This window comes from Amblyomma maculatum, chromosome 1 (genome assembly GCF_055883805.1).
Source record: "Amblyomma maculatum isolate TAMU_Amacu chromosome 1, ASM5588380v1, whole genome shotgun sequence".
NCBI lineage: Eukaryota > Metazoa > Arthropoda > Arachnida > Ixodida > Ixodidae > Amblyomma > Amblyomma maculatum.
The window spans coordinates 305,358,941-305,384,603 of NC_139344.1; the positions used below are offsets into that span (position 1 = coordinate 305,358,941).

Genomic DNA, 25,663 nt, shown 5'->3' on the forward strand with positions numbered 1-25,663 from the left:
GATCTCGGTTTGCGTCGTTAGCCGAGGTTATGGCGGCGCCTGTTGACGGAGGCTACTCGTCGGCACCCGAATGTGCGAAACGTACGAGCGGGTCTGCTTCACAAAGTTATTCATTTGCCCACTGTATCACGTTCAAAGGTCAATGTATAGAATATGCGGTGTCTACTGTGTCGCCCGACGTCTGCGATTACGGCCGACAGCGCAGCGACTGCGTACTAAAGCCTTGTCCTGCCTGTATCGTTTGAACGGCTTGTTGTTGAGCAGAATTTCAACAAATGCGCGGCCTTAGCTGTAATAAAAGTACACGAGTTTACAACGCTTGCAGCACGGGATGCCGTGAGCAGGCTGAGGTATGTTACACTTTACCGCGGGGGTGGGGCGCTCGAGCGCGGAGAACGACGGTGCCGTGCGTGACCGTCCCTAGTCGTCGCTAGGCCTAAATTGTTTCGCTTCAAAGTCGCAGCGGTTGGCGCTTTGGAACTGATCAATGCTGTCGTAAATCGTCTACTTATGAAACTGCCTTATTGTGAATCCTATCCTGCCATAGTAAAATAATCATACAATGAACTCTGACGACGCATTGATCACAGAGCTAATACGAGCAGATCGGATGAGCCGAAATGTACCAGCGGCAGCTGGTTTGAGCAAAAACTTGCTTGTATCACGGCTATCACTCTTACCAGCAATTTGGTGCTGGTCAGCAATCCTTACGAGGGCTTCATACTTGATATTCGGCTCAGTATTCCAGACGCCAACAAATTTTAGCACGCTTTATTTCGGACATCGGCGCTAACGATCCGCCGTGTCGTTAGCGTACGGTATGCGGGAGGAGGGGCCACAGCGGTGGTGTTTACGGCGGTCGAGGAGGTGCTGCCATCGTGCGGTGCTTGACCGCCTGAGGAGGCGCCTGACGAGCTCGCGCAGCACACGAGCAGACGACTTTCGCAGCTACCGGAAGTGTGTCCGTGACGTCATGGCTGCAGTGGCCGCAGCGAATGGCAGCTTCTAGCAAGCCTTGCCAGTCAACTCACCCGTGACATCACAGTTTAAGAAAATAGTTCCATGCGACACCGCCAAGCGACATTCTCTCTGCCCGCGAATTTCGAAAAACGCTGTTTTTAAAAATTAACAATAAATCGCTGGCTTTGTTCCAAGGCCTTATAATTTGTGTTAATGCTCAAAAGGATTTGTTCTACACACTGAACACGTTTATCAGTGGCTTCTTGGTGACCGTTTCTGTGGACCTTTAAGGGGTTAACATATGAAGAGAACAAAATAGGGCTTAGGACAGAACCTTGGGGAATGCCTGTTTCAACTGGTTGAAGGGGGGAGGAAAAACCTTCAAGATAAACGTATTGTTTCCTGTTTGAAAGATAACTAGCAAAAATGTCAAGTGTAGACCTGAGGAAGCTTTAGTGTTCAAGGTTTTTCAACAGAATAGAGAGAATCGAGAAACAATACTATTTGAATTTCATTATTGTGTAGAGATGTATATATAGACTGCTGTGGATGTAGATCTGTTAGATCGGAAGCCATGCTGACATTGAGAAACAATATTATTTTTTAAATAATGCCGTACTTCTAACGCTATAGCTTTTTCAAAAATAGTATTTATTACACTAAGCACCGATATCTGGCGATAGTTGCCTGGATCATTGTTATTGTTTTATATTGACTTTTGCTATTTTCAGTATGTCAGGGTAAATACTTTTTTCTATTGCGTGATTAAATATATGGAGCACAATGGGTGCAATAATCTCAACATATTCTTTCACTACTTTCACAGGTATCCCAATTATATCAGTAATTGTATCAAGTGTAAGTGCGGTTAGTGTAAAGCTACTATTGCCATGTACTGAATGCATCCTCCATGGAGTAAGTGGTATATGTTGTGCCAGCTGCGGGCCTATGCTGGTAAAATAGGTATTAAATCTCGATACGGTGTTTATTCACAACATTGGGATAGACATGCTTTGTAGGAGGCTTGCTGATTACATCATTTAGCACATTCCATATTCGTTTCTTGCTCCTCTTAGCTTGTTTGAGCGCACTAGCAAACCGCATACCATCCGCTTGGCATGGCGGCAGCTGTTAGAAACAGTAGTGGCAGCTGGGGCGACTGCAAAGGACTGCGCTTCCGCAGGCCCAGCTCGTCAGAGTTAACTGTGAGGATGTATCTGTTGTGTCTTTCATGATACATGTATCTTCAATTGTTTTATAATCGCAATGGTAACTGTGCACACAAACACACAGCGAATGACAGCTACCGAACGCGGAATATTGATACTATGAAAGATGGATTTACGGTGAAGTGCGATCTATTTCATGTCGTATTTTCTCTCGACAGTGCATATTTATATTCGATATTGTGTTACGCTGCTTTCATTTCACATTAAAGGCATGGTCAGCGTTCACCGCGGTTACACCGCTAACCGTTGGCGAATGCATGCTTGTCTGCTTGGCGTGGAGCTTGGCGAATGCATGCGTGTCTGTGGTGTGCCTGCGGCCGAGTGCGAAAAGCATACAATTGAGCTGCCCTGCTTCAGAAATGTACTTTCAAATTGAACCACGGTTCAAAAACAACACATAAAAGAAGCAGTTTCTAAAGTACCATCTGGCGACGTTTTTATGCAGCCTTGGTGTACGTCTGACGGTGCAACAACAGCGTATCCCCGTCCTGTTGTAGCAGCATCATTTGTATGGCGTGTTGTTTAGCAAAACGTCGAAAAACGTGCACCCTCAGCTGCACGATAAACGTAACGACAAATTCGCAGCACTTACAGCAGTGCTTACGAAAGCGACGCCGCCCGCTGCCACGATGGATGACGGCACTCTCTGAGCGCTACTCCCTAGTCGTCGCTAGGCCTAAATTGTTTCGCACCGAAGGCACATCTGACGGTGCTTTATAATTGCTCATTGCTAGAGCAAATGGTCTCTCATGGAACTGCCTTATTGCCAATCCCAATCTATGTATAAGAGAAAGATGTAAATTTCGGTGACTCCTTGGCAGCGGAGCCAGCGTGCAGACGAGCTGCGCGCCGCACCAGTGGCAGCTGGCTGTGTTGAGAAACTTATTTGTATTGCAATTATCAACAGCACGGTATGGGTTAACGATCCGCAAGAAAGTTTTTTGCACGGTACGGGTTAGCGATCCGCAAGAAAGGTTTTTTTCATTTTGCTGTCGGCTTATTGTTTAAGTAAAGAACAAATTTTAGGACGCTCTTCTGGCACTGGCGGAAGAGACTCACCATATCGTTGGCGCGGAGGGCTTGCGGGAGACATGGCCGGCACGGTGTGCGTGTTTACTACGGCGGAGAAAGTATAATGGGCATCATATTCGTGAGTCCATCATTGGTACTAAGACTCTCTGGCTTACACAAAACTTTCATAGGCGAATTAAATCGGGATGGACTGGAAAGCTGTGAAGCAGAAACATATCACAGCCGCACTCGGACTTTCGTTCCTGACACGCTTTCGGCAATCATCTTGCGATTTCTTTTATTGTTTGTGCATACTATGATCACGCATTGCTGTCCCGATGACATTGCTACTAATAGGGGCGGTATTAAAGGTGTTTAAGACTCCCAAACGACAATATATCGAGGTGCAAGACCGCTCTGCTATGCCTTAAGCGTGCGAATGCACAGCCCACTCGGTACTGTCAACAATGGGCTGGCGCAATGAATCTGGTTAGAGAGTATTTTTCTCCTCTCCTGCTTGCTTTCGGTAAAACGGTCTATAAGAAGCGCAGGCTTCACCCTGAAACCAACAAAGTGTCAGTTTGGTTACGATGAACTAAACTTTCTTGGCCACGTCAGTAGCGCAGGTGTTCCCGATAAAACAGAGATCCCGATAAAACAGCCACTGTCGGTTCGTTCCCCTCATCATCGGACAAGAACGCCGTGCGGAGTTTTCTGGGTCTTTGCGCTTACTATAGGCGCTTTGTTTCTAATTTTTCTCAAATGACTGCGACATTGCAACTGGCGTGGAAAAAGACAAGGGACAGCAACAATAAGGTACCGACGGGACCTGATTGTTGCGGTCCCTTGTCTTTTTCCACGCTAGTTGCAATGCCGCAGTCATTTACAAAAATGCACCAACTATTCTAACTGTCTTCCTTAATTTTTCTCATGTCGCTGCACCACTTACTCATCTCGCAAAGGGGGATGTCGCCTTCCAGTGGTCGGATGAACAGCAGCGTGCATTCGACCGCCTCAAACAGAGCTTACAGGCCTCCCCTGTACTCGGGCACTTTGACCAAAACGCCGGACTGAAGTTCATACACACGCTAGCAACAGGGGCCTTGGAGCCGTGCTCATTCAGAAACTGAACGGCACTGAGCATGTAATTGCTTATGCAAGTCGGACATTATCGAAGGCAGAGGCTAACTACTCGACCACTGAAGAAGAATGCCTCGCGGTAGTTTGGGCTATTACTAAATTCTGACCTGACTTGTACGAACGCCCATTTCAGGTGGTTACTGATCATCACTCTCTGTGTTGGCTCAGCACTCTGAGAGACCCTTCAGGGCTACTTGCACGGTAGGCCCTTCGATTGCAGCGATTTGATGCTACAATAGTCCGGTTCCAGTTACACAGATGCTGACTGCCTGTCCAGAGCCCCGATGGAATCAGTGGTCAAGACGCCTTTTTAGGAGTGACACGATACTGAACTCTGTGAAGTAATCGCCCATCTGGAAGGTTAGGAAGGCACCATTCCACGCATTTTCTTGTGCTTTACGCCTTCGCAACAATGTGTTAACTTTGCAGCGAGTGCGAGGTCTTAGCTACTGGCTGACCTAGGTAATGAAATTATGGAGGCTTGTCGCGATGACCCAACATCCGGACATTTAGGATACAGCCAAACACTCGCACGAATTCGTTCTAAGTACTACTGGCGTCAACTCACTAAGACTGTTCGTCACTATACCAGGACCTGCTGCGAATGTCCAAGACGTAAGACTCCGCCCCATCCCGCTGCCTATGACTCTGTTCCAGCAGGTAGGCATGGACCTGCTTGGACCTTTTCCTGCGTCCAACTCGGGACACCGCTGGATTGCTGTTGCCACGGATTACTTCACATGATATGCCGAATGGAGAGCTTTTCCTTCTGCAACAGCGGCTGACGTCTAGTCCATCATCCTCTGTGACAGTGCTCCTGAGGTCTTGATCACTGATCGCGGCTTCCATGTCCCAGCTAATGGTAGAGATTTTGCGTTTAAGCAACACATATCACCGCAGAACTACTGAGCGCCTTAATAAGACTATGACTGACATGATCTCTATGTATCTGGGCATCGAGCACCGTACATGGGACAACATTCTTCCCTATGTAACTTTCGCTTATAACACCGCAACTCAGGAGAACAAGATTGTGCAGAGTGCGTGTGGTTTTTGGGCTGCCGCTGCTTTGCCTGGTCGAGCTCCTGTTCTCTGGCTCCTGCGCCTAAACGCCCTGACCCCATTCTTTGACAGTGTCCTTCTGGACTGCCGTCCGGGTAGATGAAAGAACCTGGGACACTATCATGTATAATAGAAGCTTGTCAAGGCATTTATGATGTAATGCAAGTCATGAAAAAGATACTTGGCCTTGCAACATCAATCCGCGACGTAAGAATGGAAGCACTTACTATTTTGAGCTCAGTATGTTGGCATGAACATAGGCCTACCTTGCCCCCTCCTGCCACTGCATGTGTCATTGGGTTTACATCTGGGCAAGAGCTTACAGTCAATCTTAGCAGTGAAATGCTCCCAGCTGTCTCTCAGCGTCGCTATGCTCATCGTGTGTTTTGCATTTGAAACTCTTGTTTCCGTGTTTTGCTGATAAAAAATAGTAGCAGGTTGGTAGAAATCCCCTACTTTGTTCTCAAAATATGTGTTTCTGATGCTAACATCCAAGTTTCACCAAATGAGGATCAGATGGAGACATAATCTAGAATGAGCACTTGGCACAGCGAATGCATTTACGCAGGTCCACAGCTGGACGATGCAAAAGTTTTTTAATTACTCCCAGCAGACGGGTCACTGGAGCATTGGCACCATGTGTGGTGGCTGGGCAACTATGCACTCCATTTGAGCGCTGCCTGCTGTAATACATGTAAGGTGATTGAACAAAACATAACAGCGCAAGTCGATTACTCTGCAGAGCGAGAACCTCTTTCATGGCCTATTTTATTGGGGCGCAGAGCGTTTGAGGGTTAACCAATAAGCACAATATCAGGCGCATATTTTTTGTTCACATTTGCGTGATGTGTTGCAGTCCCAGTAGAAGGACTTCTGCCTGCTGAATGGGGTGATTAGTCACAGACCCATCTTCCCAACAATGCTGACTTCAGTGCAGCTGGGTTTGGGGGAGGTCTAGAGCGACGAGCTGCCTCCTCACTGGGCTGCTGAAAAACTGGTTCAGCTGATGCTTCCATGGCACTAGGGCCAAGTGCACAAAGCAGTCCCGGAAACAGTAAGGCGATGGACACATTTTGGAAATGTGTAAATTGAGGGAGTATAGTCGCTCGCATGTCGGTTGGCAGGTGGCACTAGGAGTAAAAACGCCTAAAGAGTGATTGCATGTGACAATACTAATCATCACCATGGTTTGTGTGTATTGTTTCACCTTAAAAGCTTACCATGTTACAATATTAAAAGGAAGTACACTTAAACAAGGCTCCCGTTCAGTACGGCAGGCGTCTCGAATGAATATTGTGTGGAAAAATAGAATAAAATTGAAGCCTCAGTATAATAGTGCTAATTGCATAAAGCAGAATTTAACACTTGTCACAAGAAATACTATTCTACTTTTGCCTTGTATAATTCCTAGGCTGTACAACGAGCAGTTTTTGCAGGGAAGTGTGTGACCATAACACAGTATTACGAACATCTTCAAATTAGAAAGGCAGTTAAAAAACTAGTGGTTATATTTAGATGAAACTTCGTACACTGCATTAGTATAATGTACGCGCAAAGTGGGAAAAATATTGTTGCTGTGCGCCATCATGCAGAGCAGATATTTTTGCTAAAGTAGCCAAATTTTACTCTTTTAAAAGGCCGCTAATCAAATACAGATTAAAGAAAGACTATTATGTAGCAACAGGCAAAAGGTAAACACCCATTCTATATGTAGGCCAAACGAAGGTATTCTATGTGCAGTAGTTCTTTCAGAAAAGTTAACCAAAATAGGCAATAAAGCGTGAACGCAGCTTAAAATGTGCACTGCTGGAGGGGGATCCTCATCTTAAGCGGTATACAAAGGAGTGCTGGAATCCTCCTCTCTAAGTGCGACTGTGCTGACGTCATGCCTGTGAGAGGCAGTTTTTGGATTTTCGCCGCCGTCTCTGGGCAGTAGGGACATCAACGCTCCCCAAGAGGGGGGAAAAATGCGCGGGGGGGGGGGGGGGGGTTCGAGCTGATAAGATCTACTCCCCCCCCCCCCCTCCCCCCACCTTTTGCATTTGACCCTTCTTCTGTCTTAATTTGTACGCTTTTTTTTGGCAAAGAAAACGTGGCTCAGAAATGGCGTCTTGTGTACTTCTGTGTTCCTGTCCTGCTGCATGCAGCTTGAAACAGTCAACGTCGCTCTTGGCGACCATCCATCACCCGTGTGAATGTGTGAGTTCGAAAGCAGGGGCGAGTGCCTCCTTTGTTGTGCGCCTCCTTTCCACATCCATCCTCTCTGGGATCCCCCGTGTGAATACATCTTTTCTACATATGAATGCTATGATTTAAACAGGTATGTACAGTAGTGAATTGAGTATGCGCGACAGTTGGAGCAGCTTTCATGTTTTCAAGGTGCTAATGATGCATTCATATGCAACTGTGTCCACGACCTTGAGCAGCCACTCTAGACATTGCAGTGCATATTGTGGTTTTAAAGAAGCTGATAATGACTCTGCCAACACCAGGATTTCAGTTTCAATGTTCGTGTGTGGATTGGCTTGTCTTGATATAGCCTATTGTGTTCTTTCGTCTGTGTGTCATGTCTTCACTAACAAAAAGGCTTTATTCTTTGTTCCATGTCACGCATAATGGTGAATGAATTCTGTTGGTAATTATGTGGGGCTTTGTATGCAAAGGGATCTCGGTGTACGTGGAGTAGGCAGCTTGACATGATGCACTAAGCCAGGGGTTCTCAAACTGGGTTCTGCGAACTGCTTCCCTCCCACTGGACTCCCTCTATATTACCCAGGCCCTACTTTTTGGTTCGTTTAAACCCATTTTAGGGCATTAGACTCTCGCCAGCACAGACTCTGGCATCGCGCTAAGCTGCTGCACTTGCTTAGTTGCGTGCCAAGTTCCTCCGTCGTGATGCGTATATCTATAATAAAGGGGGCACGGCTCATGTGGTGGCTGAAGGACCTCGTAACCAAGTTAGCCAAGACATTGGCCGTTTTACTGGCTCTTGGGATGGCATCGGCACAACAGGCCCATGTTTTGCTCTCAGTGAGCCTATTTGCACCAAAAATCAGCCTAGATCGAAAAAAATGCCTACGCCATGCTGCCACCAAATCAGAAGCAGAGAAAGCTGTCGCATGATTACGTGCTCAGCCTAGCCAATCGAATCTTGGCTGAGCGTCTGAATTGGTCTTGTAAATGAAGTTTTCTGCATTCTTGATTTAGAGGCCTGCACATGATTGTGAAGTGGGCATTTAACAGAAAAAAACTGATTTCCAAACTTATGAAAACAAAACAACTAAAAGAGAAAAATCCAGGGCGGGGGGTCCATGAACAAGCAACGTCGCCTGATTGCGATGGTGGAGATTGCCACATGCTGATGGCTGTCAGGGTTCCTGGTAGAAAAGAGTTGAGAACCCCTGCACTAAGCAATGTTGTTTCACTTAATATGCAAATAAGCCAATACACAGCACATTGAAATTAGGTGATGTATGAAATGGCATTGCAGTATTGGCTTAATCATGTGAAAGGTGCTTTACACATCAACTCTTTCACCAGTGATCGCCGCGGCAGTGCTCGGGGACATGCAGATGGTATTCTGCGGCATGTTATCCTGCGGGGTGTGTCATCCCAGCTGTGGTCAGCTGCTGAGCGTGTGGACTCCGGAAAGCCCACCGCCATGGTGAGTCACATGTGGGCACCAACTGTACTTCTGTGCAGCGGTTCTGTGCATGCCATCATTTGGGGGAGTGTGACCAGAGAATAAAAGGGACACCAAGAAACCACATTTGGATAAAAAGTACTGTGATGATAGACATCCACTTTGACAATGACTTTTTTTAGGTAGCATCTTTCTGTTGATCGGCTAGGCTGGTCTTTTTAGAGCACAGCTCTTTGGAGCCCATTCCTGCATTTCGCATCGGCGTCGCCATTGTCTCTCATAACCAGCTCCGCAGCCGGGGCAGCGCGTGCTCCTGCCGCCATCGTTCGCCGCTGCGTGTACCATCCCCCCCCCCTCTCTTCCTCCGTGGCGGCGACCGCGCATGTTCTCCGATTGTTGCCGCGCTCCTGCCGCCACTGTTTGACGTTGCCTCCTCCCTCTTCCTCCCTCTTCCTCCGTTGGAGTGACCGTGCGCGTTCTCTGATAGCTGCGCGCGCGCACTCTTGCCGCCACTGTTCGCCGCTGCGTGTACCCCCCCTCCTCTTCCGCGGCGATTGCGCGTGTTCGCAGATTGCTGCGTGCGCTCCTGCCGCCACCGTTCGCCGCTGCGTGTACCCTCCCCCCTCCCTCTTCCTTCTTGGCGGCGACCGTGCGTGTTCTCCGATTGCTGCGCGCCCTTGCCGCCCCCGTTCGCCGCTGCGTTTACCCCCCCCCCCCCCCCTTTTTTCTGCGTGGCGGCGACGGTGTTCTCCAGTTGCCGAAGCGCTGGCTCAGCATCAGCGGATCACGGTGCGTGCATCCCAAGTCGAAACGTAGCGCCCCCACGTTGACCTGACTCGCTAGCGGCGTCAGCGGCATCAGTCAGTTGCTGCTATCTCTTCGCCACGCAACGTTCCTATGGGCCCACATGCTGCCTCCCGCAACCTCCCGATAACTTAATTGCTCTCTTCGCTCCTCCTCCAATGCCAACCCTGTGCGGCGGCAATCAGAGCGCCGTATCAGTGGTGGCGGACCTCGATATGTGCACCACCTGAGCCGAAATGCATACCTCAATCTATCGAAAAGCTGAAGCAGCTGATGAGCTGCGCTCAAATTTCGCATTAGGAAGTAACGTAATCGTCAGAAATTTTTTTCCCAGTCTTTAATCTTGCCTCGTATTTCGTCTCTTCTTGAGCCTTATATCAAGTATTGATCTTGGTTACCCAAACACAGCAGCTGGTTAAGCTATGACATGGGTGCTTGGCAAAGCATAGTTCTACTGTCAAACCTCAATACAGAGCCAACACGGATGTTAGGAATTATTGTCTGTATCGAATTGTACCTAAGTATTTTTCAGTACCCAAGTATTTTATATAATAAATGCTGTTGGTGATAAAACATGTGCCGAATCCTTCATTGCTAAGCGGTGCTTTTTCAGTGCAGTTGGCAGGCTTTATCACATTGCAAAAGTTACTGCTGGTGGTACATCAAGGTTCTCCTTTTTATTTAGCATGCGATAACAGTGCAAAGAAGCTACAATAGTGGGAATGGTTGGATAGGCTGACAGTCAGCATGCATTTGTGCCTCTCGCACCTGTAAACAGCACCCTGGTTAGCTATAGCCTTCTCTCCGATGTAACATTTTTCACATGATGCAGCTGTAACCCTGAGGAGCAAACCTAAATGGTGCTCATTTTAGTGGCCTTTAGAATTTCCACAAGTACTTTCATATTACACCAAAAGCTTAAAAGAGAAACTTTGGAAGTTAAGGGACAAAATTGAGGAGCGAAGCTGTGCTTCCAGTTTACTAAAGCTGTGTGCTTAGCAAGAGTGGCATATTTGTTATCTCTGCGTACAAATCTATCAAGCAAACTTGACCAAGGGTTTGCCATGAGTGTGTCTTTAGCTTAGCTGTAAGCAAGCAATGTATGCAGAGATGGAACAAACTATGTATTACTGTAACTTTCCATTTTGTTGCAGGCTGTGTCTTCGGTGATAGCTGTGGGCACCTTTCATGGTCTGGTGCTGGTATTTGGTGAGTTTAAAGATTGAACTTTTGATTCATGCACTTGTGCTTCTTGCTGTATTGCCATTACTGCAGACTCCCTATTAGATGAAATTAACGAAATGAGGAAAACTTGATCTACTGCAAAGCACCTCCAAAAAAAGATGAGTGTGCATGTTGTATGTATAGATTCTTTACAGCAAAACAGTGAGTGAAGAGATAATTGCAAGTGCATGGAGTGAGCTGAAGAGTAAAGGCATGGAAGAGCTTGAAGGTGGCATTGGTCTAGCTTCTCACCAACTTTTTTTCTCTTGCTTTTCTGCTGCGACCAGAATTTGTTGTTTCCCTATGGCAGCACTGCTGAGGTAATTGGCTAAGTAGCTGTGCATATTGCTTATCTCATTCCATAGCGTGGCTGTTAGCAACTGCAGTCTGCATGCGGTATCTGCCCATCTCTGCATTGTGATAACATGTTGTGATTCCATGTATTTGAACAAACTTCTGCACTTTTGCCTGTGCAAGCTTACCGGAGGCAGTGAGCTTCAGGAGACACTTCTGAAGTGCCGTTCCCATACTGTGCACAGGTAGAAGGTGCCTTACTGCAAAACCCCTCAAGAAAGCCCTGTGCAGTGCCATACTTGCAGTCATTGCAAAAGCTGGTCTTAGCTGAAGGGTGCACAAAACAGTTTGTCTTAAGCAGGTGTTTTTATACTTTAGCCATAGTTTATACTATCAAAGAATTTCTAAGAATGGGAGTTTATTGCAGTCGAGCATACTTATAACGACCCCACTTAAGACGAACGCTCGCTTATAATGAACAAGTCCGGTGCGACCTTCAAAATATACATTAGGGCTATTTCGCTCTGTCTCGGCTACAACGAACATCTGTGTGACTAGCCGATCGGCTACAGTGAACGCCTTGGTGCTGCGGACCACTTTCCACATGCTGAGATCCGTCGATCCTGTGCTCTGTCATAGCCTCCTTTATACTCTGTGCCTGTCAACGCACCGCGCGAACAATACAGCGGCGCCGTCGGGTAAAGTTGTGTGGCGCTGCCGCTCCCGTCGCTGAGGGCGCCGTTGACGTAGGTGTCGAGGCGTACGGGTATGATCGTCGGCGCGAGGGCAGGAGCGCTGTTATTCGCTCGCGGGATAACTGTCCCTAAGCATGAGCCGTGCATATTCAGCATATTTACTTGTAAGGCCGACATTCTCTAAGCATAACAAGTGATCATGATACTTGTTAGGCAATGACACCAACACTATGTCATTTTATGTGAGGCAGTTTCAAGAAATTGCGCATAGCTCGAAAAACTGCATGACTGCTCCGCTAGCGCCAATGGTAATAGAAAAATTACAATGCTAGTCTACGCTGCGCTAAAACAAAACTTCGGAAGAAAGGCACCAGCATTTATTTACACATTTCACAACAGCAGTTGTGCTACAAGAGTACCTGAAGTGGTGTGGTGAATAGTGTCCATAAGGAGGGAAAAATGTTGACGGTGACTGCTGTCACTGATAGGGCACTTCAGAAGCCAGCTTGATTTACAGATAATTGGGACAACTGCATCGCAGTATGCCATTGAGATCTCTAAGGAGAACAATTTTGGTCACTTGTTGCTTGAGTTTGTACTCCGACTTTTTTTTTTGCATGTAAATTGTGGTTCACTGTGCGGTTATTATCCTGTGACTTTGTACTTCTCCTCCCCTTCCCCCCCACCTTTGCTGAATCCCCCTTAGTATATTCCTTATCAGGGCCCTTTGCAAAGCCTGTTTCTTTGTAGGGTGTATCTGCACTAAACTCTTAAGTGGTGACTAATCATCTACCCAATATTGTAGTTTTTCCTGGTACTGCCGCTTTTACTTCTTTTGCAGGCCACAGGATTTCTGGTTCCAGGGGGATAAATTCATACTAAAGAAACTTTTTTTTTCGCTTCATGGGACCTACTTTCTTCTCACCCATGCTCTTCTCCACACTCCTTCACCTACTTTCTTCTTACCCACTTTCCCCTTCCCAGCTTTTCTTCTTTGGAAGCAAAAGCGTATTTAAAAAGCGTATTTCAGTGCTCCTTCATACCGTGTAAACCATCTTCCCCTCGTTCTACGTGCACATCTAACATTAATTTTGCAGTATTGATGCCTAATAAACACAGTTTTTGATGCTGTTACTATTTTTCACAAGCCTCAAAGCAGCTGAGCACTATGCAGCGATCGACGGAAGGATAAAGCAAAGCTGGCACTTACCAGTTGGGGCAATGCTGTATTATTGCAGCACCCGAAGGCAGAGGAAGTTAGTAGCATGACCTTGCACACTGCAAAACTGTCCACGAAACTGCGAGAGAGCCACTGGGCGACAACGCCTGTCTATCCGGACCGCTTTGCAACACGGCGCACCCGGCACATACCCGGCACTCACCTGGCGAGGGTGACCCTACGTCGCTGTCGCCATCTCTCGGCAGCCAGCGGCGTAACTTCTCAACGGAGGAGGAGCGGGGACGACGGCCGTGGAGCGCGGAGTTGCCAGGCACAGAGAGTATAAAAGAGACTATGGCTCTGCAAGCCACGACAATCTGCATTCCCGATTCCCCCGCGGCATCTCGCCGGAGGAACGAGGAGCGGTCCAAACGCGGCAAGCGACTTCCCAGATTACACGGCAAATAAAGCGCCGAAACGGGCCGAAACGAAAAAAAAAAAACCTAGCTAAGCCTGCACTGAATGCGTGGTCGCTCTCGATGCCTCGAGATGCGACATGCGTTCAGTGCAGGCTTGGCAAGGTTCTTTTTTTTGTTTTGTTTTCGTTTCGGCGCTTTATTTGCCGTGTAACCCGGGAAGTCGCTTGCCGCATTTGGGCCGCTCCTCGTTCCTCCGGCGAGGTGCCGCGAGAGATAAACCGGGAAGCAGCTTGCTGCGTGTGCTCCACCCCTCATGCCTCGGGCGAAATGCCACGGGGGAATCGGGAATGCCGATTGTCGCGGTTTACAGAGCACAGGATCAACGGATTTCAGCATGTGGAAAGTGGTCCGTGGCACCAAGGCGTTCACTGTAGCTGATCGGCTACAGCGTTCTGTTCCTCTGAACGGTTTTGAGCAACGTGTTAAACGTTGCTCGAAACCGTTCAGAGGAACAGAACGCACGATTCACGAAGTACAAAGACAGCCAACAGTGACAGCAAAGAGCCGGAGCAGACGATGCGGGGAGGTAGCCGGCAGAGACCGACGCGTCAGCGGGTGCAGCAGCCAATAGCAGTCGCTCGATCCCCCGCGTTCTCGCGGAGTGCGCGCTTTGCCCAATCGCAGCCTTGAATTCGAGCGCGGGAAACTCGAAAGTCGCCGCGAGGCTTCCTCGATCGCGCTGCCGAGGGTGGCAGAAGAAAGCGCAGGAATTCACAAATAAAACAAAACCAAGATGGCAGTGCTCAGTTTGGCGGGAGAAGAATGGCGCGTGCGCTAAGTTAGGGAATTTTCGGCGCCTGCTTGCTGCTCTGCGGCTGCCGCCGCGTGTTATATAATTAATTTTGAGTATTTCTACGGCGAGTTGGACATTGATAATTACAGAAAGGGTAGTTTATAGACCATTTTACAACCCTTGGAGAAACTAGTTTGACTGGGCTGTTAAGGGGGGAGGTCATCAAAACTTTCCTGTGCTACGATAGCAGCCCAGCTCCCCAATATGGCAGCACCCTTCACCCCTTTGTAAACTGTGTATAAGACATACTACCGGAATATATAATCTTCCAAAAATCGACTGTTTCGTGGTTTTTCAGTTTTCAAAGGTCGCATCCCCCCTTAAAAGGCAAGGACCACAGACATTTTTTCTTAATAAATTTTTTTTTCATTCATGTTGAGTTTTTTGGTGACTGGCCCACATATCGCGAACTTCTGGATACAACGAACGAATTCCGCATGACGCTCAGGTTCGTTATAAGCGGGCTCGACTGTATTTTTATTTCAGACATAGACTGCTTGTAGAACTCTTGAGTTCAGAGTGACCTACTGAGTCTCTTCAGGCCTTGCCACTCTTTGCTGAGGCAAATCTGCATACGTGCCGACCCTTCATACTTTTGACCGAACGATCATTGTGCTTAATCTTCCGATAAGTGGCCTCTACCCGAGTAAGAATTCTGTGCCGGGGTTCGACCAGTGGCTGTCGTTTCTTAACTGTAGGCAGCGGCTGGCGGCAGTGCAGTGGCGTTATATGTAGAAGCTTCAATCTCGACTAAGGTCGGCCTTTCAGCAGTCTTGACGTTGAAGGGTTGTTGCTGCGGCCCAAACGTCACGCCAGCTGACCCAACCGTACATCACACACGGCCGCCTCATGTTACCCAGCTGTGCTAGGGGCAACGACAGCGGGATAGGTAATCTTTCAGGACCATCGCAGCCAACAACGGTGATTGCTGATTGTGCTGATGAACAGACTTTTTTCAGTTGGGAATGGCAGTGGACTAGTTTGTACTGTCGCCTCTCCCATAGCAGCAGCATCTCGCAACCTCATGCATGTCTGCAGCGTATGCGGAAGCCATCGATTTCTTCAGTGCAGAAACACCTTGCAGCTGTGTCTTATATTTTCATATTCACTAACTGTGGATATTGCATGAAAAGCTTTGCGCTTTCAGTAGTTGTGCATACTTCCAGCAGTCTGTATTGTACTTGTTTTTCTCTAGACCCAGAACAAGCCTTGAAGTGGTGTCTGGGGAGCACGCAACTTGGCGAGCAGTATGGATCTGTGTCTGCTCTTGGCTTCAACAATGACTGCAGTAGGCTGCTCTGTGGATACGCTAAGGGCCAGGTCTGTGACTGAGCCTGGCTTCAAAATACTATCTGCCGAAAATATTGTTAAAAGCCTTGCATTGTGGTTGTGTGCAGCTGACAATGTGGGACTTGACCAATGGGAGACTGCTGCGCACCATCACGGACATCCATCCCCCACAGATGGCCATTCTTCATGCCAAGGTTTTAATAAACATTTTTCCACATAAATATTCAAAGTATAATTGATTGTTGTTTTGCATTCAAGTTAACATGTCCGCAATGTAGGAGGTATATCTGAAGAGGGAAAAAAATCTATGCTCACGAGAAGGGGTGGATCTGATTGCAGGATGTGGTTGTATATTGCCCTAGTTTGACTAATTGCTTCTATCCTTTGACAGTTCACGGATGACCCGACGCTTGCCATTTGCAGCGACAGTGGTGGCTCTGTCTATGAACTCAATTTCAGGCAAGTGTGCTGCCATCCTCTCTCTGCCCTTGCTACTCTGTCTTCACTTTTCAGGAAGGTTCTCAACACTCGTACATGCGAGTCAGTCTGCATATTTTCTGGAAGGTATGTGCTGGCCAATTTCTATAGTGCAGAAAAGAACAAGCCATGTATTGTGCTGCAGCCGTGGTGAGGTGTGCACTTTGGAGCCACTACGAGTGAGCCCCGAGGTGGCGCGCCATCCGTCCCAGGAAGTGTCCCTCCTGGCTCTGGCCACGGTTACCAAGGTGTGGCCCACTTCATTATTGCTTTGTATTCCTTTCTTTGCCTGGCAGTGGTTGCAGTGTTTACAGCAGCCATCATTAAGACCCATTATGTGGGAAAAAAAATAATGCTTGCATTAAGGGGGGATGTGGGTCTTGAAATAATTTTCTTTATTATTTGTCCAATCTGAATGAACCTTTCCAGTCTTGATCAGTTTTTCATGCTGATTTCAAATCTGTACTTGGATATTTGATAGCTACATTGGTTCAAGGACGGAAGTAGATTTAAAAAATAATCAAAGAGTACTTCTTACGGGGCATTTTGGCAATTTTGCCTTGCCAAACACAAAAAATAGTTGCATAGACTCAATGCCAAAGACATGCTCTAGGGGGTGATGCTATTTTTATTACTTTGAAAGCAACTTATAGGCAAGGAAATGGACCAACTTCTACTACATACACTTTTCTCTAATTAGCTCTCATTACCATGCTAATCTGCAATTAGCACAATTGCATCAGTGCAATATGAATAGCATCACCCCCTAGATCTTTTTATTATGATTACAATGATACCTAATTTGTCAGTGTCACTTAAAACCAACCTAGAAAAAAGCCCCGTAAGGCTGATTGCAGTGGCCAAAAACACCGAAATAAGAAAAACGCATTTGAAGTTTCAGACAACTGTTAGTTTTTTTAGAATACAGCTACAGCAATGCTACAGCAACAGCTACAGCAACAGCAATAAAGAAAGTAACAAAATTTCCATAAGGAAAGGTGTTAGGCAAGGAGACACAATCTCCCCAGTGCTATTCACAGCTTGCTTAGAGGAAGTATTCAGAGACTTGGAATGGGAGCAGTTACGGATAAGGGTAGATGGAGAATACCTCAGTAATCTGCGATTTGCTGATGACATTGCCTTGCTAAGCAACTCGGGGGATGAACTGCAAATAATGATTGATGACCTAGACAGGAAAAGTAGAAAGGTAGGCTTGAAAATCAATATGCAGAAGACTAAGGTAATGTTCAACAGCCTCGGGAAGCAACAGCAGCTTACATTAGGTAGCGAAGTACTGGAAGTAGTAGGCGAATATGTCTACTTAGGACAGGTAGTAACCGCAGATCCGGACCATGAAAAGGAAATAACAAGGAGAATAAGATTGGGATGGAGCGCATTTGGCAAGCACTCGCAGATTATGACTAGCAGCTTACCGGTATCGCTAAAGAGGAAAGTATATAACAGTTGCATCTTACCTGTACTCACCTATGGCTCTGAAACGTGGAGGCTAACCAAGAGAGTTCTACTTAAGTTGAGGACAACCCAGAGGGCTATGGAACGAAAAATGGTTGGGGTAACATTAAGAGATAGAAAGCGTGCAGAGTGGGTCAGAGAAACAACTCCAGTTACAGACATTCTAGTGGAAATTAAGAAGAAGAAATGGACATGGGCAGGACATGTAGTGTGAAGAGAGGATAACCGATGGTCGCTGAGGGTAACAAACTGGATTCCAAGGGAAGGAAAGCGTAGCAGGGGGTGGCAGAAAGTTAGGTGGGCGGATGAGATTAAGAAGTACGCAGGGGTCAAGTGGATGCAGCTAGCACAGAACCGGGTTAAGTGGAGAAATGTGGGAGAGGCTTTCGCCCTGCAGTGGGTATAGTCAGGCTGATGATGATGATGACAGCAATGTGAATGCCATCAGTGTGTAGCTCTGCTCTTCAAGAAAAAGTCTATACTAAATGTGTGATAGTACCATACCCTCAAAATTGCAAAAGCTTGTCATAAAGCTCTGTACTACCCCTAGAATCAGTATGAGAAACTACATTTATCCTTTCACATGCCTGTTCCAGTGCCCTACAAGGTAAACAAATACTTAAATTTATGCAATAACATGGTATCACCACATTAATAACCTTCACAGGGTTTAAGGCCAAAACACAGTGGCATATATTTCTCAAATTGAGCTAATAAATTGGTCACTGTTCCATAATGAAACTTCGTTGTATAGCAAACGCAGAGTCGCACGCATAGTCCTTTGCTGGAGCAATAACTTCTATTCGCACTCCATTACATACTGCTGCGCGAAATTTCTTGTTCACCGCACTTATCACGCACCCTGCGAAAAAAAAGAAAAGATTGTCCACGGAAGTCGCGGCTGAAGAACGCGGACAACGGCGCGCTGTCAGGATCGCTTGTCAGAAGTGATGCTATGAAAAAGCTGCAAACGGCGGCGTCGATGAAGTCGATCAGTATCAACTGAACAGTTCAGTACATCATATTCATGCGGTCTTGAAGGTGTCTGGAAGCGCTCGGTGACGATTCTATGCCGCCGTACAAGCCGAATTCGGATGCAACATGCGACCCTGCCAGCGCGCTGTCGTCATTCTTTAGCGGTACGTTCCCCGAATGCTCTCGTTTTTTTTTTTTTTTTTTTTTTTTATACCCTCTGACTCGGGTAAGTCTGAAAAATCAGTGCCGACTCTGAGAGGGATTGAAACGATCGCAAGAGCACGAAAGGAACATGCTCAGCGGCCGCCGCGGTGGCGAACTAAACAAAAAAATGAAAATGGCACCAGTCATGGTGACCACTGGGAAGCGCGAGACGCGGGGCTCGCCTCGATCAATCAGCGGCTAAGAACGCCTTTGGTGACCCCATTTTGGTGATGCAAAATGCGCTCAAAGAAACAAGCTTCAAAACAAGCCCAAGATGGCGGGGATCGGCTGGCTGCTTCGCCCGCGGGGGAATTTTGAACGAATTTTGCTCCTTCTGAGCCATTTTGCTGCTCCCGTAGCGCTTTAAAAGTCAGTTTTATTGTATTTCTTGATCGAATTCAGCGTTGGTATTTTTAGGACAGGTGCTTGAAGGTACAAACATTACGAAAATGCATTTTTCTCAATCGATTTTTTGACCATTATTTACTATTCTAAGACCCGCGTCCCCCCTTAAGGTATAAATATTGTAAAGTAACGTGAAGGTTGGGCTTGGCGGATCAGGTTTTATTGGGATACCTGAAGCCCTGGTCGCACACTGTAGCGAACCACACTCTGCGATGACGATGGGTATCTACAAGAGAGAGCAGGATGAAGATGAAAAAGCACGTTCACCCGTGTGAAAGATGACACACAGTGCTCACACTATTTCGCCCACGCAGTTAAAGCGGCCAGCAGCCTGGCCACAATTAGTCTGCAGCATTGCACCGAATAAAAGGCTTCATGCATGAAATGTGGACAACTTCTGTGCCACGGTAACGATGTCCTGTCTGGAGGAGGGTAAACAGGGGAGACACGATAGTTGACCGGGAAGGTTTTTCAAGGACTGAGTAAGGACCAATGTAACGACACCGGAACTTGTCAGAAAGGCCAGGAGTGCGTAATGGTGTCCAAAGTAACACCTCATCGCCGGGACGGAACGAAACTTGGCGGTGGGTTGCATCATAGCAGCACTTGGGGTCTTCCTGGCTAGCTTCATTGTTGATGCGAGCAAGCCGGCGAGATCTGGCCACTCGGTAAATGAACTGGTCAGGAAGAGAGGATGAGGAACTGGCTTGTGTAGAAAGGAGGGAGGCATTCAGAAGGGTAGTGGGAGAGCGGCCGTAAACGAAGAAAAACGGGGTGTAACCTGTGGTCCGCTGTACAGCCGTATTGTAGGCAAACGTAACAAAAGGAAGTATTACGTCCCAGTTTCGGTGGTTCTGGTCGACGTACATAGACAGCATGTCAGAAAGTGTGCGGTGGAACTGCTCAGTCAACCCATTGGTCTGCGGGTGATAGCTGGAGGTCGATTTGTGATGTGTGGTTGAGGCCTCAAGAACTTCGGCTGCAATCGTCGACAGAAATGTCAGACCACGGTCACTGAGAAGCACTTGAGGGGCCCTATGGCGCAGTATGAGGGATTCCAAAAACAAGGTCGCGACCTCAGGTGCTGAGCCATTAGGTAGGGCAGCGGTCTCAGCATAGCGTGTTAGGTGGTCGACGGCAGTGACGATCCAGCGATTACCTCGTGCGGACAATGGAAGTGGCCCATATAAGTCTATGCCAACAATGGCGAAAGGAGTAGCAGGGCATGGTAGCGGCTGTAGTAGGCCAGCAGGAGAGAAATCGGCCGTTTGCGGCGCTGGCATGGCAGATAAGAGGCGACGTATTTTGCCACGCTTGAGGCGAGGCCTGGCCAGAAGAAACGGGTTTTCACGTGGTGGTAAGTTTTGTGAAAGCCTAAGTGACCGGCTGTAGCATCATCGTGGAGAGCCACCAGGATATGGGTACGAAGCGCTCTCGGGATAACGGGAACCCAACGGGTGCCTTCAGAGCAATAAATATAACGGGAGAGCACGCTGTTGTCAAGTTTAAACTTTTGGAGCTGCCTGCGCATCGGGTGAGAAGCGCACCGGTAAGAAGGTCGATTAGGGAATGGCAGTAGGAATCTGCTCGCTGGTGTGAAATAATGGCGTAGCGATCTGGAGCAGCGGCAGGAGGAGCACTGGTGATGTTTGGAGCTCTGGACGACATTGGGACGTCGAGGTTGCACGCAGGAAGGCGTGAATCACTAGGAGTGATTCTGGAAGCGGGCAACAGGAAAGAGCATCAGCATCTCGATGTTTGCGACCCGATTTGTATGTGACATTGAAGGTGTATTTCTGCAAACGCAGAATCCAACGGCTCAGGTGTCCAGTTGAGGGTTGATAACCAATACAGAGTGTGGTGATCGGCAACGATCGTGAAATGGCGGCCGTAGAGGTAGGGGCGGAATTTCTGAACTGCCCAAACGACGACGAGGCACTCTTGCTCAGTGATGGTGTAGTTGCGTTCTGCTGGTGTCGACTGGCAAACTCAGTTACCTTTTCCCTAAAAACTGTATCACGTTGCAGAAGTATGGCCCCGATACTGAGGCTGCTGGCATCGGTGTGGAGAATGGAGGCAGCAGTGTCATCGAAGTGAGCGAGAACAGGGTCCGAAGTGAGGGCAGTCTTTAGGGTTTGAAAAGTTTTTTCGCATTCTTCGGACCAATTGAAAGTAGTACGGTCAGTAAGAAGGTGGTGTAGTGGTGCAGCAATGGTAGCGAAATATCGAATGAAACGGCGAAAGTTTGAAGATAGGCCAAGGAAACTGCGTAGACCCTTATTCCGCTGAGGGCGTGCAAAGTTCAAAACTGCAGCAAGCTTGTCAGGGTCATTGCGGCTAACGAGGTGGCCCAGGATCTTGATTTTTCTTGGCGAAATTACACTTTTTTGTGTTCAGCTGGAGACCGGCGGATTCCAGGCACGTTAATACTTGATCAAGGCGGCATAAATGATCAGAAACAGTCGCAGAGAAGATAACTATGTCGTCCAGGTAGCACAAGCATGTTTTCCACTTAAGTAGTCTAAGAACAGTGTCAATCATGCGCTCAAACGTAGCGAGGGCATTACAAAGTCCAAAAGGCATGACATTGAATTCGTAAAGTCCATCGGGAGTACTGAATGCGTTTTTTTTTTGTCGGCTTCATGCATCGGAATCTGCCAGTAACCGGAACGCAAATCCAAAATGGAGAAATATTCGGCGCCCTGAAGACAGTTGAGGGAGCCGTCAATTCGTGGCATAGGGTAAACATATTTTCGAGTGACTTTGTTAAGTGCGCGGTAATCAACGCAAAAACGCACGGACCCATCCTTTTTTTTTTGATCAAGACGACCGGAGATGACCAGAGGCTAGCTGAGGGCTGAAAATGTCTCGTCGGAGCATATCATTCACATTATCTTCTATGATTTTACGTTCTGATAAGGAAACACGGTAAGGGCGGCGGCTAACAATAGAAGTACCTTCTGTAATGATGCGGTGCTGTGCAGCAGAAGTTTGGCCCAAGGTCGGAGAAGCGACGTCGAAGGAGGCTTGGTGTTTTCGAAGTAATTCCTGCAATGCTTGGCGGTGAGCTGCAGGAAGGTCAGGATTGATGGTGCCAAAGAGAACACAGAGAGAGGCATCGGAAGAAGCTGCTGGTGAGGAAGAGGGGGCGGTAAGGGCGGTGAGGGACACCGGGTGAATGTCCAGGGCACAAGGAAAACATGTCCCTTTAGTCAGCACAATGGGCTCTGGGGAAGTGTTCAAAGCAGCGACAAGCGCTGTGCTGTGCTCAAACCGAACAAGACTTGGTGCTAACGCGATTCCACGGGTTAGATGGCGATCAGAAGGCACGAGGCACGATTAGCACATCCCCATTATCAATGTCAGTAGAAGTAAGCGCGACAAACTGTTTGCATCCAGGGGGCAACACTTAGTCAGTAGCGGCAAGCAGGCGATGATGGGGCTCGGGAGGTTCAGAAGACTGATCGCTCTCGTTCATGTAAATGACTCTGTCACGACACGAAATGCTGGCTGATGCAGCAAACAAAAAATCCCAGCCTAAAATAATTGGGTGAGCGCACGGTGACATCACGGCAAATTGTACATGATGGCGGACACCGTCAACAAAAACTTGCACAGTACACGTAGCAGAAGGCCGAATGATTGCACCATTAGCACCACGGAGTTCAGCTCCATCATGAGGCGTTTTCACATTTCGCAAGTGGGAGCACAAATCGGTGTGTATTACAGAAACAGTGGCGCCTGTGTCAACCAAAGCCTCAACAGGCAAACCTTCAACCCAAACCAAAAACTAAAATCATATTGGAGGGACATTCCGGAGGATTTTTGGGATGGCCGAAGAGTGCAGTTTTTCCTCCTAAAACTGTAGTGGTCAGTTTTCCGATAGGAGGGGAGTCGCAGAGAAGCTTGGCATAGTGGCGAGGTTGAATGGCGAAAAGGCGAAGGAGAACGGCGTCTTGAAGGCCTGTAACCACCAGGCGGAGCAGAATTTTCTGGCGGGGGTGAGGAACGTCGGGGATAATCAGGGAATGAACGGTGGTTAGGGCCAGAGAAGCGAGGAGGGTAGTTTGCTTGAAATGAGTCGTAGCCGCGGCGTTCATTTTGGAGCCTGCGACGACAGAAACGGGAAATATGGCCTCGGGACCCGCAGTAATAACAAACAGGGCGGGCTGGGCGCCTGGTTGGGTAGTATGTCGGCGCCGCGGCAGGTGGTGCCAATGCGGCAACATGAGCAGTGATAGGCGTCGGTGGTGTAGGCGCTCCAACTGCAGGCGGCAAGGACGTGACCTGGGCGTATGTTGGCACATGACAGGTGGTAGGAGCGACTGGTGTTGGGGGGGAAGATGTCATTGAGGCCAGCTCTTCTTTGACAATGCTACGTAGGCTGGCACTTGAAGGATGTGGCTCAGATTCAGGGCGGCACAAATTACCTTGAGCCGAGAGCTCTTCACGAATTAATCCGCGAATAAGCGCACGGAGGTCAGAGTCGGCAGCGGAACCAAAGGAAGTGGGATCAGGCTGCAGGCGTACTGACTGTAGTTTGTCAAGGCGTTGACTAGTCGATATGATGGCGTCGATGGTGGTAGGGTTCTGCACGGCCAGGGCATTAAAAGAGTGTGGCCGTGCCGTGCTCAGCCTCTGGCATGGTGTCATTTATGCGCCGGCAAAGTGCAAGAACGTCTTCTATATAAGAAGTATAGGTCTTATTAGACTGCTGAAGTCGGGCTTCTAGCTTTTTGGCGGATTCCGTGCGAACAGTAGGAGTGCAGAAAATCTGGCCTAACTTTTGTTTAAAGGTAGCCAAGTCCGGAATCGTCGATTTATGGTTTAGGAACCACGTTTTAACCACATCCGTCAAATAAAAGAATGCATTAATTAGTTTAAGAGAATTGTCCCGTCGGTTGAAAGCACCGACCCGGTCGTAGCTGTCGAGCCAGTCATCAGCGTCGTCGCCGCGGAGACCGGCGAACATCTGCGGGTCGCACTGACGGCTGCTCGCAGTCCAAGTGGCAAGGGGAGCTTGGGTAGAGTTGGAAGAACCCAGAACAGCAGAGTGGTCCTCTTGGGTCATTATGATGGTGGTTGGGGTCAAGCGGCGGCCAGAACGGAGCTCCAGGTAGATGCAGGTGACGAAACAGCGGGGAAATGAAGGCGCACCTCCTCCACATGTAAGGTAATGCGAAGGTCGGGCTTGGCAGATCAGGTTTTATTGGAGACCTGTAGCCCTGGTCGCACACTGCAGCGAAACACACTCCGCGATGACGATGGGTATCTACAAGAGAGAGCAGGATGAAGATGAAGCATGTGAAAGATGAAGCACCACGTGAAAGATGAAGCACCACGTGAAAGATGAAGCGCCACGCAGTGCTCACAATATAGAGTTTTTTCTCAAGCTTTTTCATGTAGCAAATGTGACTTCTGCCAGGATGCCAGCTTGATTTATATTTTTGCTGAATCGTGCACTGTACTTTCTACATCATTAAGTAACTTGAATGCAAGCAATTCTGCAGGTGCTTCCATGGACTGAGCCAACGGTCTGAAATGACTGCTTCTGCAAACATTTCCTATGCTTTTCCACTTGCAGCCTTGATAAACTTGTTCAATACAAGTTTAAAAGCATTTAACTGCACCTGTTCACATCAAGACTAGACATAAGTATGAAAAAATGCTGTAAACAAACAGCAGCAGTAACAGTGCTATCAACAGGCATGCTGTCGCTACCTCCGAATGTGTTGCCTTAGGTTTCTTGTGGTTCGTATGGACTCTAGGAAGTATGCGAACATGTTTGGTGATATTCTTTTAATGTTTACTGATATTTATTTTATAGACTGCAAGAGGTACATACTTCAGTGTAGTTTGTGCCGGTGAATTGTACAGCAAGGTGGAAATTATTTACATGATAGAGCTCAATAATTAGATTCGTTTCCAGTTTATTTCGAAAATACACAAATTACTATAGATACATTTGATGTTACAGAAAGAGGTCCCATAGTATGGATACTAAAGGGGACCTTTAAGACAAAAAAAAAAAATTTGTTAGCAACAACAGTAACAAGCTAGGCAGCACCTAGGCTAAAGGAAGATACAATTTGGCCAAAATCGCAACATAATAAGAATATTAAAGACAGTGAAAGAAAATTTCACACTAGGGTCAGATAATACAAACAGTCAAGAATATGTTTGCTTTTAAAAGACGACAAAGTGATGCGCGTTCATATATTGTTCGGTAAAGATGAAAGAAATGTGACTGTTTACTTGCCGTATTTAGTATGAACCATTAAAAGGTTTACATGAAGTGAGAAGCGGGTAACATTAGGGTTAATAATTTTGTTTGTGTGAATGAATT

General features: G+C 47.6%; 1 protein-coding gene across 2 annotated transcripts in view; it reads left to right on the top strand.

Annotated features, from left to right (window-relative positions):
* The window catches only part of Vps8 (vacuolar protein sorting 8), a 255,758-nt gene that overhangs the window by 52,733 nt on the left and 177,362 nt on the right, over nucleotides 1–25,663 (top strand). For both annotated transcript variants that reach the window (XM_084591219.1, XM_084591295.1), the window contains exons 4-9: nucleotides 8,943–9,066; nucleotides 11,004–11,058; nucleotides 15,689–15,813; nucleotides 15,891–15,977; nucleotides 16,175–16,347; nucleotides 16,406–16,508. In XM_084591219.1, the coding sequence (XP_084447345.1) occupies nucleotides 8,943–9,066; nucleotides 11,004–11,058; nucleotides 15,689–15,813; nucleotides 15,891–15,977; nucleotides 16,175–16,347; nucleotides 16,406–16,508 (667 nt within the window). The remainder of the gene's footprint in view (nucleotides 1–8,942; nucleotides 9,067–11,003; nucleotides 11,059–15,688; nucleotides 15,814–15,890; nucleotides 15,978–16,174; nucleotides 16,348–16,405; nucleotides 16,509–25,663) is intronic.